This window comes from Spermophilus citellus (assembly GCF_964194105.1).
Source record: "Spermophilus citellus genome assembly, chromosome: 10".
NCBI classification, from domain to species: domain Eukaryota; kingdom Metazoa; phylum Chordata; class Mammalia; order Rodentia; family Sciuridae; genus Spermophilus; species Spermophilus citellus.
In genome coordinates, this window is record NC_138197.1 from 62,843,107 (window position 1) to 62,857,786 (window position 14,680).

A 14,680-nucleotide genomic window follows, 5' to 3' on the forward strand; every position below is an offset into this window, starting at 1 on the left:
ACTTGGTTCTTATGTTAGTTAGGCTGACCTGGACATAACTGTGAAAGCAACATTCTTTTTAGTCCTTTTTGTTCGTATTCAGATGCTAACAGTGTGTAAACTGTCTTTTAACCTCATTTTCTTTTAACATTTACCTTTTATTTAGCATGTAGCGTTAAAAGCAACATCAGAATTCATTAAATTCAGTCTCTTATATCCATTCTTTTATATGTAGTATTTTATTTATTTATGTGGTGCTGAGGATCGAACCCAGTGCCTCACACTTACTAGGCAAGTGCTTTACCACTCAGCCCCAGCCCCTTTTATACCCATTTTTTTGTTGAAGTCTTTCTTATAATATCTCAGTTTGGCCATTCCACCTCTGTATATAGCTCATTGTTTAGAAAATAATCTTTTCCTCTAACATCTACTAAATACTAGTTATTTTTCTTAAGCCACATATACAAACAAACATTTCTTTTTTGTTGTAACCTTTTACATACTGGAGGAGTACTATCATATCCTTTTATTCCCCAGAGTTGAATTTAGATACTTTTAGAGATCTATTAACCTCAAGCTTTGATCATCATTGTTTGTTGTTACTCAATCACTTGTGATCCTCCAACTTTACTATTATCTTGTTTTTATTTCCATTTAGGGATCTCATTGGAAGGCCTTATCAGATGCACTCTTGCCAAAATTTTAAGTTGTAAAGCATTTCCTCAATCAAACAGTGACATAAAGATTGTGTTGCTTTGTTTTTATAAATCCATTGTGGCTTGCAGGAACTTACAAACTACTTCTTTGTTAATTTATTCTAAACATTTGCCAAATTTGCCAGTGATGCTTATTTTTTAATGAGGCTGTCGAGCATTTTGCTTCAGTTAAAAAAAAAAAAAAAAAAACGTAATTGCTATAGAAGATTTGCAGAGTTTTTTTTGTTGTTAATGTTGTTGCCCTGTTTTTCTCCAGCCTAACTTCCTCTTATTTTCTTGATTTTTGGCAAGTATTTCAAAGAAAGACTATTACACATTTCTGTTTAATTCTTTTAAAAATACTTGTTCTAAGTGTTCAAATATTAAAAACACTTTTGATACCAGTGTATTTGGAAGTGTTCATTATTGAACTTTATTATAGTGGGAAAAGATGTATATCTTAAGAACTATTGGTTATGTAGAAATTTTGTGTGCGTGTATGTGGTGCTAGGAATTGAACCCAGGGGTTCCCAACAACTGAGCTACATCCACAGTTCTTTTTATATTTGAGACAGGATCTTGCTAAGTTGCCCAGGCTGTCCTCAAATTTGCCATGCTCCTGCCTTGGTTTCCTGAATCACTGGGGTTACAGGTGTACACCATTGCACCCCCAATAAAGCATTTTTTTTTAAAAAAATTAGAGTTTAATTTTGTATTTAGAGATCAGGCTTTTCTGTGCAGATTTGAAGTAGTAATGGGAATATGGAAATAAGATTGTATACTAGATAATAGAAAGGGAGGCTAAAGCCATTCTCCTAACAACTACATACATATCATAGTGTTTCTTAGTTGGAACCATTGTATTTGTGTTCAGTACGTATACTTGTCTTTTAACAAATAAAAATATATTGAAGATACATGGTTTGCCAAGCAATACAGATCTCTACCATCTTTAGTTTATAATCTAGTTAAAGAGGCAAGCAAACAAATAATTAAATAGGAATAAGCATTTTAGGTAGTATATGAAGGACGAGTAGAAATTTGTGAGAGAATGCCAGTAGAGAAGATTTATTGGGATTAGCTGTGTTCTTTTGGAATTCCTGAAGTATAATTTAATATTTTCCTGAAAAGTCTTGAGCTATTAACTGATTCACACTATTAATTAGCTGTTGAATTAGATTCTATAATATATTATTCTTATTTAAGAACCCATTGTTTAGTCATAAGAGAGTTTTGGCTGTGAGTTTCCTGGGTGAACCCTAGGAATACAGGTGTAGCTTTTCTGGCATCTGAATGATAAAAGTTCTAAAGCAGTAATCGATTAATACTAGATGTGTAGACATTTTATAGTGTCATTGCTTGGGACTTAGTATGTTCTCTCAGTAGCAAGCATTCATAAATGTGTACAGGTGATACAGTATTTTCCTTATGTACAAAAGTGAGCTTTACATGCTTTTAGTGGATATATTAGAGCACTACTCAGCAGGGCACTTTCAAGAGTTCCTAGTCAGTTGACTTTACTTCAGCTTGTCAGTATCTGACCTGATAGATTGTGGGGCAGAGATGGTGCAAAGCTTTCTCCACCTCTATACCAGTATCATTTCCCCATCATTTTTGGTTACCTTTAATACAGAACATATTTCTGGGATTGACACAGTGGATACAAGTACCCATTTTCTGTTATAGACTTTCTTGAATGAACTGGTAAATCTCTAAGAAGTCACACTCTTTTTAACCAGAATTCCCAAATTCTCCTGTTTGTCTGTGGTCCAGAAAAACAAACCATTTTCTATTTCAAATCTTCAGTTGTCAAAGGAGAGATGAATGTAACACCTGTGCTGTGAAGTTTGTTTCTTGAATTTGAAGGTTTCTTTTTGTTGCTATTTGCCAAGTACTGTATGTACTGAGAGTCAGTAGTTTACAAGGCATAGACCCTAACTTTATTGTCTCTCTTGATGATTTTTTTTTTCGTGCAATATCCTTTGTTCTTATGAGTTATTATAATGAATAGCACTTGATACTGTTGGATGACTCCTTGCTTTCAGTAGGAAAATATAGAAGAAAGCATATTTTTGAAAGATCATAGTAGATTTGTATTCAGCTATTTCATTTGGTGAATCAACAAATACTGTGCAGTTCTTTTTTTTTAAAACATTTTTTAGTTGTCGTTGGACACAATATCTTTATTTTATTTATTTACTTTTAATGTGGTGCTGAGGATCAAACCCAGGGCCTCACACATGCTAGGTGAGCATTCTACCGATGAGCCACAATCCCAGCCCCTGCAATTCTTAAAGAACTTCTTGAATGTTTTTTTGGAGCTACTTCTCCAGCTTTTGCTTTTACTTTAAAAAACCTTTATGTCTGGTGTATAGAACTAATAAAGATGTTCCTTGACTTACAGTAGTACTATATTCATCATCATAAGTTGAAAATATATTTAATGCACCAGACTACTGAACTTCATAGTTTAGCAACATAGTACACTGTAGAGTTTTGGTTGTTTACCCTTGTGATCAGTGTGACTGACTGGGAGCTGTGGCTTGCTGCCACTGCTTAGCATTCAGTTACAGTATTATACGATACATCATTAGTCCTGGAAAAGATCAAATTTCAAAGTACAGTTTCTACTGAATGCATATGGCCAATATACCATTGTAAAGTTTCAAAATTATAAGTTGAACCATTTTAAGTTAGAAAGTATTTGTAATTGGCTTTTTTTTAATCTTTATTTTTCTTTAACCACCAATATTTATAAATTTTGATTTCTATACTGCCACTTACAGAATTTTCCTTCTTGGTTTATTTCCTTAATCCTATTTTAAGATTAATTTCTTTTTTTGTGGAACTGGGGATTGAACCCAAGGGAGCTTTATAAATGAGCTATACCCCAGACCTTTTTATGTTTTGAGACATGGTCTCCCTAAGTTTCAGGCTGGCCTTGCACTTACTTGCAGTCTTCCTACTTCAGCCTCTCTGAGTTACGGTGATTATAGGTGTGTGCCATCTGCCCAGCAATACTCATTTTCTTTAGTAAATCACAGCAAAGGCAAGAATATTTTGACCCCTTTTTCCCCCTTTGTTGTCAAGCAGAAAGTTAGTGTCTGTTTACTAGGATGAGTGAGATTAATTTGAGGTGTAATAGCTAAGTAGCTAGTGAATAACATCCTGTCAGTTAGAATGTAGAATAGTGAGTAGAAGGGACAGATTTGAGAAATGTGTTTCATAGTGTTGATTAAAACCAACTAGGAATAGTAGAGCAAAAAGAATTGAGGTTAGGAGGAACACTTACATTTAGGAAACAAGAAGTAACAGAAAAGGAAAGCTATAGTTAGAAAGATATATGGGATCAACATAAAAATACAAAGGCACTGAGGGTTCAAAATGTTCTGGGGCCCCAACCTGTGTTGCTATTGGGAGGTCATGGAACCTTTAGGAGGTGGAACCTACTTAGAAGATTGTCTTTCAAGGAGACCCTTCCTGCTTTCTCTGCTGCCATGAGGTGTACTGGCCTCTTATATCATTTTCCCATCATGATACACTGTGCTACCACATGTCCTAAGAAATGGGGCCAAGCCACTGTGGACTACAACCTCCAAAACTGTGACTAGAGTAAACCTTTTCTCCTTATAAGCTGGTTATCTCAGATTTTGTCACAGAAAGGTGACTGATGCAGGCATGAAAAACCAATTTTAAAATATTAAGAAAATCTTACGTATAAGTCATTAAAGTGTCAAGGGTAAGAGTGAGGTCTTGGGGCTGGGACTGTAGCTCAGTGGTAGAGCACTTGCCTTGCACATAGAGGTACTGGGTTCGATCCTCAGCACCACATAAAAATAAATAAATAAAGATATTGTACTCTACAACTAAAAAAAAAAAAATAATGAGGTCTTTAGTTCTAAAGTGAGCAAATCAGTAGAAACTGGGATGAAGAGTTTAAGCACAGTAGGGTTATTACTATTAAATCTTGTGTTACAAAAAAACACCCCAACACTTAGTGGATTGATTTAGTCACTATTTCTTCAAGATTCTATAATTATAATGTATGGTTTTACTGGTGTGTTAGGAATCTAGATCTATTTAAAGCAACATTGTTGGGAATCTAACTAAATGTTCAGTAACTACAGTGTCTCTGAAATTTGGAATCAAAATTATGTTGTTTTAAAAGACCTTATTTTTTGTATTTGCTTATATCAGTGGAGTGAATATTCCCATCATGATTGATTTTAAGCTATCAATATATAGTAACTAATTGAACACAAAGTTTGATAGGATGGGTGGTACAGTCCACTCTTACCAGCTAGTATGAGGTGGACTAAGGCTCTAATAGATGTCTATAAAATATCATTTGTTCTTATCTCTTGATTTGAAAAAGAATTTGAGGAAGCTTGGTGAAATAAAACACTTTATAAAACAAATAAAAAGATGGAAGAGTTTATTTTAAAGGGAAATAAGGATAGGAAATAAAAATAAAAATAAAGTATACGTCTACCATAATGCTCTAGACAGTTGCTGTACATAAACTAAGAGTTTAACCATAGCAAATAGAAAAGTAATAGTAATAGTGTCCATAATATATCTAACATAAAAGCAGATCAGCTGTTCAGGATTAACAAAAACTTGCCTGAAGCTAGAGAGATCAGTGAATGAGAAAAGTCTACTGTATCTTCCATATCATTATTGAAAATAAAGGATGGCATTATTTCCATGATATTTCTTTTTTTAAAACTTAATTTGGCTTTTTTTTTAAAGAGAGAGAGAATTTTTTAATATTTATTTTTTAGTTTTTGGCAGACACAACATCTTTGTATGTGGTGCTGAGGATCGAACCGGGCCGCACACATGCCAGGCAAGCGTGCTACCACTTAAGCCACATCCCCAGCCCTCCATGATATTTCTTGAAACATAGTTCAAGGCAGGCTACTGACAATGTCAAACAGTTTTGGAAAAGGGCATTTTAAAGAAAGGTTTTAAATAAATGCTAAAAAGTTTGTCCTTATTGTAGAATTATCTGGGCTTCCTAATTGGTATATTTAGGCTGTTTAGAAAGTTTATTTTATCTGCATCATTAAAAGTTTTCGGACAAGAAAACTAACAAATGTTTCGGGATTTATAGCTCCATAGCTATAAATTTGTTTTTAAAGAAAAACCATATATAAGATAATTTGCTTAAGGAGAATCAGCAAAATTTAGTAATAGGCTGTTTGTTGAAAGCAAATCAGAATGACTGAATTTTTCCCCAGTATTTTTCTTGATTTCTAGTGTTGATTCATTTTTCACTCCTGATTTGGTTTATGTGTCTCATTCTGTACAAGTTTTTTTAATCTGAACTTTATGGGTGAGATTAGGTACTTGTAACAATGAATAGAATTGTTCCTTTTCTTCTCTTGATGTCTTATCTTTGATCCTTTTCTCATTCCTTTCTGCCCATGCTGTCATTGACTGGCCTCATCTTAATACTTCTCGTGAGCTTCTGGCCTATATGGGGGCCGTTTAAATCTTTTCCATATATTCTCTGATGGTTCTGTAACAGATTCTGAAATAATATGACAGCAGGCAGATCCACAGGAGAAAAGAAATAGAAATTTATTACATGTGTATGTAATATATAAGACTCAAAAGAACGACTAAATGGTTGAAGTATGTGGCTTTGGAATAGAAGCTTGGGGTTTCAGGTGGGAAGGTGTCAATAAGCTATGGGATGGTGAGGAGAGGAATGCACTGAAAAGAAAAGGTTTTCTTGCTATGCAGATAAAATCTCAGGTAATGTCTGAGTTGTTCTCAAAAGAGTAAGTGACAGCCTGAAAGCATCTGGTTCAGGTGCTGAACTTCTAGTCTCTCTTCCTGATACTATGTGATTCATTTTTAGGCAGATTTAAAGGACCTCAAAGGAAGCCTCTTTTTGCATCTACTGTTTGTTATTTTAGATGTACATTTCTTTTACAAAAGGACAGTTTTTAAGAGCTATTCCTGTGTCTGTTGTTTCTCTGAATAGTGATCTCAGTATGCCAAAGAAGTGTACCTTGTATGGCATGTTTGGTCTCCCATACCCTAAACAAAGATTTTTTCCATTCCGTTATGATTCATCTTCAGAGGTGGTTGCTCAGGCAACCCAGCTTGAAAGCAGGGTAGAAAAGGGTAGCTAGTGAACACTCAGAAGTTCCTGTTCTTGTTGCTCCTACTTCTGGGTTCTTATCTTTCCATCTGGGCACAGAGGTGCTGGTGTTAATTCCTGCCTGCCCACCTTTCCCTAGAGCCTGTGCGTGTTGGTGCCTCCTACAAACGGCAGAATGAAGGAAAGCCAGAAAGAGGTGAGTTTTGAGCTAGATTCTGATTTGGGATTTTGAAGGGGTGGGAGGCTTGAATAGGTAGAGGTAATGGAAATGGGAAAAATATATAACTGCTCCATTAGTCCATTATTGTCATTAGAGTTAGATAGCACTGCAGCAGTAGGATTAGGATATGTGGGTTCATTGTATGGGCTAGCCATTCCTGACTAGGAATATAACCATCCATGGGAGGCTTAGATCTATAGAATAGAGAGGCCCTTGGCAGGTGGGATCAAGGAATTTCTGTTTACCTTTGCTGTGCTTTTTCTGCTGCCATCATCATTTTCTTTGTCCTTTGCTTCTTGCCTGTCCCTCCCATTTATGTAAACAGGTGTTAAGGAATGTATGTAGATATATGATAAACTGCCTGCCTTGCCTGTTAGTGTTTCTTTGCTTCCGCACACTGAGGTTGGTTGACATCAGCCTAGATTAGCTTTTAAGCAGCTTAAATCAGGAAAGGTCCTAAGACTGACATAGGACCATACTGATGCCCTGTTTATAAAGGAATTGCTAAATAAGGGATTAAAGCTGCTTGTGACAGGTTCTTTGTTTTTTGTTTTTCTTTTTCTTCTGTGTCTAGCACATGCATGTTAGAATTGAGCTTGCAATTATGCTTTTAGTTAGAATAGTCTGCTGTGCTGATTGGTCCAGCACCTCATCTTTCAAGGGCTTGCTTATTTGAGTAGAATGGAGAAGTCAATGCATGCTAAAGGTAGAAAATAAGTTTCACCTTTTTACCTAATTTTGAATGCCTAATCTTGTCTTTAAGACTTTGAGTTAAATAGGCTGTGGCTATTCAAAAAGGAATGAGCTGTGATACTTGTTCCTTTAGGAAATTTTGGTATAGTGGGATAGACTGATATTATCTCAGTATGATGTAGAGTTTGCCACATGCAATGGGAATACAATAAAGAATAACTAAATAAATCATACTCTTGGCTTTGGTGATGTAATGATGGTTTGTATCATGTTTCTTTTGATTTCTAAGGCATACCGTAAATTTTTAGCCTGCTCAGTATGAAAACCTTTTATGGTACCAGGGTTGTGGTACCCTAAATTCTACGTTATGTCTTTTTAAAAACTGTTGGAGCTTCAAAATTGGAATACTCAGCCTGGAGCCAGGAATTCTCAACCTCAACATTATTGACAAATTATTTGAGTGTAGAGATTCTTTTTTATGGGGATGTCTCCCCAACAGGTATTTTTAGTAGCACCTCTGGCCTCTACTTAGTATGCCTGTGGCATTCTCTTACTGTGACAATCAAAAATGTCTTATATTGCTCAGTATGTGGGGGGGAGGTACAAAACTGTCCCTGATTGAAGGTCATGGGTATAGAGAAACTTCTTGGGTCTTCAGGACATTGGAAAGGGGTGTTATTCACTACTGCCCCAGGTGCTTGGAAACCTTTGAGTTTCTAGGCCTTTGCTTAGCAATCTTGGCTGTTGTGAGGAAGAGCTGGAAGAGGCGTTTTGACCAGAACTGGCTTTGCCTCAGTTTCAAGGTTGTTTTGCCTTTGCTTTTGCTTTTGACTTGCTCTTCTGGCCTTAACCCACTCTCCAGTCTCAATCAGCTCTGTGTGACTTAAAAGTTGATGCCACTTTCTTCTTTTCTCCATATTATTAATTGTTTGTTTGTTTTCCCCCACTCCAGCAAATAAGGGCAGAGAGTTTGACAATTTAGTGAAATGTTTTTCTATCAATAACATTATTGTTACCAATTTTAAAGATTATATTTAAACATACTTTTTGGTTGTTGTTGAACCTACTAAAGTAATATTGTTTAAATGTACTTCCTGGCTTAAGTTTCTATAAAACATGGTGTATGTGTACAGCACTTAAGTATCTGAAGTGACTTAAGATAGAGTTAGTGGCTTTAGACTTATTTCATGCCATCGAACAAATATTTGGGAATTCATTCATGCCAGGCTCTGGATTAGTACTCTGAATTATAGTTTTCTAATTTTACTTTTTAAACTGTATAAACATTTCAGGAGTATCTAAAATTCCTATACATAGCTCTCCTTGAGCTAGCCTTTGATTAGCTCTATTAGTATCTATATAATAACTACAATAACTATTTGCTTGTTTATATTGTGATATGTTAAATATTAACATGTAGTCGCAGGGAAAAGGAAGCATTCATGATTTAAAATTGTGTTTTGCCTTTCCTCAGGCATTGTCTTCTCTGTAGCTCCAGGTTTGATAACTGATATTGGTGTGGCCTAGATTGCCGTATATATCATTTGGTTCTGAGTTACTTTAAATATTTGATCTTGTCAGTCTCTGAGAAAGGTGGTTTTAGATATTAATGTAATTAATTTAATAATGTGGCGTAACATTTCAGTACTAAAATAGCTCTATGATCCTCTCCCATTAATTCAGTTACAAAATCACTTGAGAACAAATGAACTAGAAAAATTTTATATTTTTTTGTATAGGTAAAGAAAGACCAGTCCAGTCTTTGAAAACATCAAGAGACACTTCACCCTCAAGTTCATCAGCAGTTCCTTCATCAAAGGTTTGTTATTTTCCTAAAATGAGTTTAAAGAAGAATGATAAAGTCAATAAGATTGGCTAGTACAGATGCTCTTAGCATGTATCATACCTATGGGGCTGATTTGCTGCATTTAAATAGTTGAATTTTAAGTAACCACAATTTTAAAATAGCAGAGTAAATGAACAATTTTCTTGTAGAATTTTTTTTCATAGGTTGTGCTAAAATTAATATTTATTGCTACAGCCCTTGTTCATCTTGACAGTAATCAGGTGGGAATAAATATTCAGATGGGGCATAGTTGTAGACTTTTGTTTTTTGGGGGGAGTTGGGGGTATAGGTAAAGATTTAACATTTATAATTAGTCAATTTGGGGTATTAGTGGTTTTTCTTATTAATTCATACAGAAATTCTCTGATATTGGTAGGTATAAATCTCCATTCTACAGCAGATTGGAGGTTCAGAGGTTAAATAATTTTCTTAAGGGATAGCTACTTTTTTATTATTATTATTAGTTGTTCAAAACATTACAAAGCTCTTGACATATCATATTTCATACATTTGATTCAAGTGGATTATGAACTCCCATTTTTAACCCGTATACAGATTGCAGAATCACATCGGTTGCACATCCACGTTTTTACATACTGCCATACTTTTTTTTTCGTTTAACTATCACTTTCCAGCATCTCAAAACATGTTGAAAAGTCAGACCCTATGTTTTTTATCCCCAAAATTTAATATTTGAGAAATTGCTGTTTCCATCTGTTCTCTTTCTTTACAATTTTCACACTCTTTCTCTTGCCCACAATTGTTGCTTCTTATATTCTCTTCTTCACTTCTTTTTGTTCTTCTCCCTTTATTATTTTTGACTTTCCAGGATTACTTGGAAGTCTGTGCTGGGTATTCAAGGGACAGCTTCTTCTCTGCCTCAGAGGGGAAAAGTTTGTGACAACTTGTATCATTGGAACTTTCTCAAAGTCAGAGGGTTCTAGAGTAATAGGTTGCTTTTTAATGTTATGTTGCTGGATTGAACCCAAGGCTTCATGTATGCTAGGCAAGTGGTCTACCACTAAACTATGTCCCCAACCCTGGAATGGCAAGTTTTAAATAGCAAAAATTGATAAGATTTTTTGGTTCTGTCTTAAACACATTAAGAGTGCCTTACCCACATGAAAGACTGACTTATTTTTCTTGTCAGTTAATAAAGAATAGATAGAACCTGCCAAAGTCAAGTCACCACAAAAATTTAAATTATTACATATGAAGTTTTAATTTCTCCCCAAATACACTGCTATCTAAAAATAAGTTATAGGGCTAGAGTGGTAGCTCAGTGGTAGAGCCCTCGCCTAGCACCAGCGAGGCGCTGGGTTCGATCCTCAGCATCACGTAAAAAATAAATAAATAAAATAAAGGTATTGTGTCCAACTACAACTAAAAAATGAATATTAAAAAAAATAAAAATAAGTTTTAAAGTAGGACTTTGCACTGCATGTTAAAACATTTAATGTGAAACAACAATGATTAATTTTTTTGCCATTTTTGTCATATTTCATGTAGATGGTTGCACTTTTGTTATAGACTGTAAAATCTTAAAATGGAAAAAGTATCAAAATTTTAGATGTATAATTATTTTGCATATTAGGAAAGTTTAGCTCTGTGTGTTCTTTGCCAAGGGCTACAGGGTAGATATCAAAAGCTTTGGTTCATAGATCTGATTTGGTAGAGGACTTTTTCTTATAAACATTGTTGTCCTTAAATAGGAATACGTTTTCAGAAAGTTTATTTTTTGCTATTAGAAGGTAGTTCCAATAGCTTTTCAAGTGCACACATTTAGTGACAGATTAGTAGTTTAAGTTATAGTAGGTTTTTACTTTGTTTTCTGTTGAGAGCCCATATGAACATTTGTGTTTTGCTTTATAACTCCCTCTTAAAAAGATACTCCCCCAAAAAATTAAATATAAATTTTTTTCTTGGATGTATTTGTGTGTGTTTTCTTGTACCTTTTAAAAAATCTTATATTACTAAGTAGTAATAAAGATATTGCTTTATATAATATCTTTTAAACCTTCTATATGGGCAGGGTGTTGGAGCCAGATATTTAGACTTGCTTCTGGCTATGGAATTTACTTGGAAGGGAAGTTTCAAATTTTCTCTTTTCCCTCTGAGGGTTTGGTAATTTTAGTCTATGAAATGAACTGACTGTAAACAGAGTCATAGAAGACAAACTAAAAATTTATTATATGTCTAAGCATGTGAGCCACACAGAAAGTATGCGATCAAGGAAAGGATCATATGATTGAAGTTTATATAATATCTTGTGGTGCACAAGGGAATAGAGTTTAGAGGTCCTGAACCAGGGGAGGTAGTAACAGAAGCCATGGGGGAGGTTCAGGAGAAGTACTGTGTGGGATAAAACTTATCTTATTATGCAGACACAGTTTCCTAGGCAGCAGCCCTCTGAGGACCACCTGTGGTAATCTTTCTGGCCCAGGTGTCAGGCTTGAAATCTCATTTTTCTTTGAAAAACCTGTCCAAGGCAGATATGGGGATCTCAAAGAAAAAGACCATTTACACCTTCTGCTTCTTTTACTCATGTAGATAAATATAAATTTCTTTTTGTAAAAGGACAGTTTTTTAAAGCCATACACGTGTCTGTAGAGATCTTCACTTTTTCTGAATAATCAACTCAAAATATGTCATAAAGAGATATCTTTGGAGCAGGATACTTTACTGTCCCACAACTCCATGTATATATAAATCATTGTGAATATTACCAGTGACCAGTCAGTAGTTTGGTGAATTTAATTAGGAAGAAAGTCAAGTGGATTTTTTTTTTTTTTCAGTATTAATTAGGGACTTTGACCTCAGTTTCCTGGTTTACAGGCTGAGGTGACAAGCTTGTAACACCTTTATGGAATTTTTATTTAATTGAAATATTTTGTATATAGAATGGTTTTTTAAAAGCACTATGTTAATAGTGATGCACCATAAGGTGGATTTTTTTTTTTTAAGGGAAAAAAAGAAAAACAAGGACTGGCATCGGGAGTAGAGATATATTTGGGATCAATAATGTAACTTAGAAAAAATATAGGGACAAAATGAGGGCTGTCAAGGCATGATTGATGAAATGGTAAGGTTTTATGATAAGGTTTTCTATAAGGAAATGGAATCAGCAAGTTACTATTAGGGCCCTAGAGAAGGGTTTTTCTTATTTTGCTTTACTATTTTACATCTCATTCTATAGCATATGCTTTTAAATGATACTATGGGAATAATTATGTGATCCAGTAGAAGTTTTATTTTGTTTTTATGTTTCCCCCATGAACTCATTGGTCTTCTTCAAATATGTTTAGGTGTAATAGATTTATATCAATGAATACAGAAAAGAAACAAAAAAAAATATCAAGCCTATCCTAGATGTTTTCAAGTCTGTTAACCTCTCTTCATTTTCATAACTACTTTATAAGGTATTACTAATGTCTATGTTGTAAATGAAAAAAGCCAAGATTGAAGCATTATTAATTATGTGTATAAAGCCATCTTCCTAGCAATTGATTACATTGCATTTCACAACTGTCTGCCTGTAACTCCAAAGCCCATAATTTGTTCATAGTGTAATTGGTTAGAGGAAGAAATAGTAGTAGTCAATGAAATTTAAGTTTTAAAACTGTGTAAGGAGTAGGATTTATATGATTTGTTATAAATTATAAAGATGACACATCTGGACTTTTCCTACTGCATTACTTAGGAACTTGCTTTAATGAAATTTTGGCATCATTTATTTCATTGACTATAAAGATAAAACACTGAAATTGGTTTATAATGTCTTTTATATTTTATATAAAATTAGTATATGAGTTAAATTGTGTCTTTTGCTTTGTTCCCTAGATGAATTTCTGAAGTTTTATGTAGATTAAATTGCCAGTTAGATCTAGTCTATATGTCTTAAAGAAAATTGCTATTTAAAGGAATCCTATTTTGAGTATTTTTGAAGGAGCCAAAAAAGAATGTACCAGTTATCCATATAAATTTGAAGGTTTATGTGATTTTAATTGTAAGTGGGGTGTGCTTCTTGACATATTTGAAGTTTAAAAGCCCTTGAGTATTGTAACAAAAAATGTTCTTTGATTTTTACTAGGTGTTAGACAAACCCAGTAGGCTAACTGAAAAGGAACTAGCTGAGGCTGCAAGCAAATGGGCTGCTGAGAAGCTTGAGAAATCAGATGAAAGTAACTTACCTGAAATTTCTGAGTTTGAGGTATGGTGTAATTCCTCGTGTATGTTTCATGTCTGAAGGTTTTTTTCCTGGACTTTTAAGTTATGGGTGGGAAATATCTGATATCTTCTAGAACTTCAAATATATTTGAAGAAAAATACCCTCAAAGATTATTAAAATTAACCACACAAGAGATAACAGTCTAAATGTGAATGACTCTGAATGCAGTAATCACACTGTGCCTGAATGTCTCTGATACTTTAATAGTATAAGAATTGCATAAATATGGAGTATTAAAAAATGAATTATTTATATACTTATTTTGATGGACTTTGCTTTTAAAAGTATCTCAGGAAATCATACTCAACCACTACTCATAAACCAATGAATTCAGAACACAGAACTAATTTGACTTGGATTGTGGGCTGTATTTATATTGCACATTATATTTTATGTAAATTATTTCATAATTATCTCAAGAATGAAATTAAACATTGTTTGGGCTTCCTGAGACCTTTGATGATTATTGATTACAATAAACAAAATGAGGTCAGGTGTGGTGGTACAAGCCTGTAATCCCAGCAGTTTAGGATGCTAAGGTAGGAGGAGCATCCTGAGTTCAAAGCCAGCCTCAGCAAAAGCAAGGTGCTAAGCAACTTAATGAGACCCTGTCTCTAAATAAAATACAGCATAGGGCTGGGAATGTGGCTCAGTGGTTGTGTGCCCCTCAGTTCAATCACTGATTCCCTCCCCTGCCAAAAAAAAAAAAAAACTCATAAAAACAAACCCTGAAAAACCAAAAAGACATTTCTGGGTCTATAGAAAGTTATTTCTGAAATGTCTTCATTAACTGAAAAATTTATATATAATGTATAACATCTCTAAAAGGATTTCATGGGCTAAATTAAATTTTCAGATTCAAGATTTGATGCAAGAAGAATTAATCTTTACACGATAGACAATA

At 34.3% G+C, this 14,680-nt stretch overlaps 1 protein-coding gene across 17 annotated transcripts in view; it reads left to right on the plus strand.

Annotated features, from left to right (window-relative positions):
* PPHLN1 (periphilin 1) overlaps nucleotides 1–14,680 on the plus strand; it is a 110,089-nt gene that overhangs the window by 69,330 nt on the left and 26,079 nt on the right. For 15 of the 17 annotated variants that reach the window (XM_081310743.1, XM_081310735.1, XM_081310745.1 and 12 more), the window contains 3 exons: nucleotides 6,929–6,985; nucleotides 9,442–9,521; nucleotides 13,639–13,758. In XM_081310743.1, coding sequence (XP_081166869.1) covers nucleotides 6,929–6,985; nucleotides 9,442–9,521; nucleotides 13,639–13,758 — 257 coding nt within the window. The remainder of the gene's footprint in view (nucleotides 1–6,928; nucleotides 6,986–9,441; nucleotides 9,522–13,638; nucleotides 13,759–14,680) is intronic. The other 2 variants (XM_081310742.1, XM_081310734.1) reach the window with 1 other exon arrangement.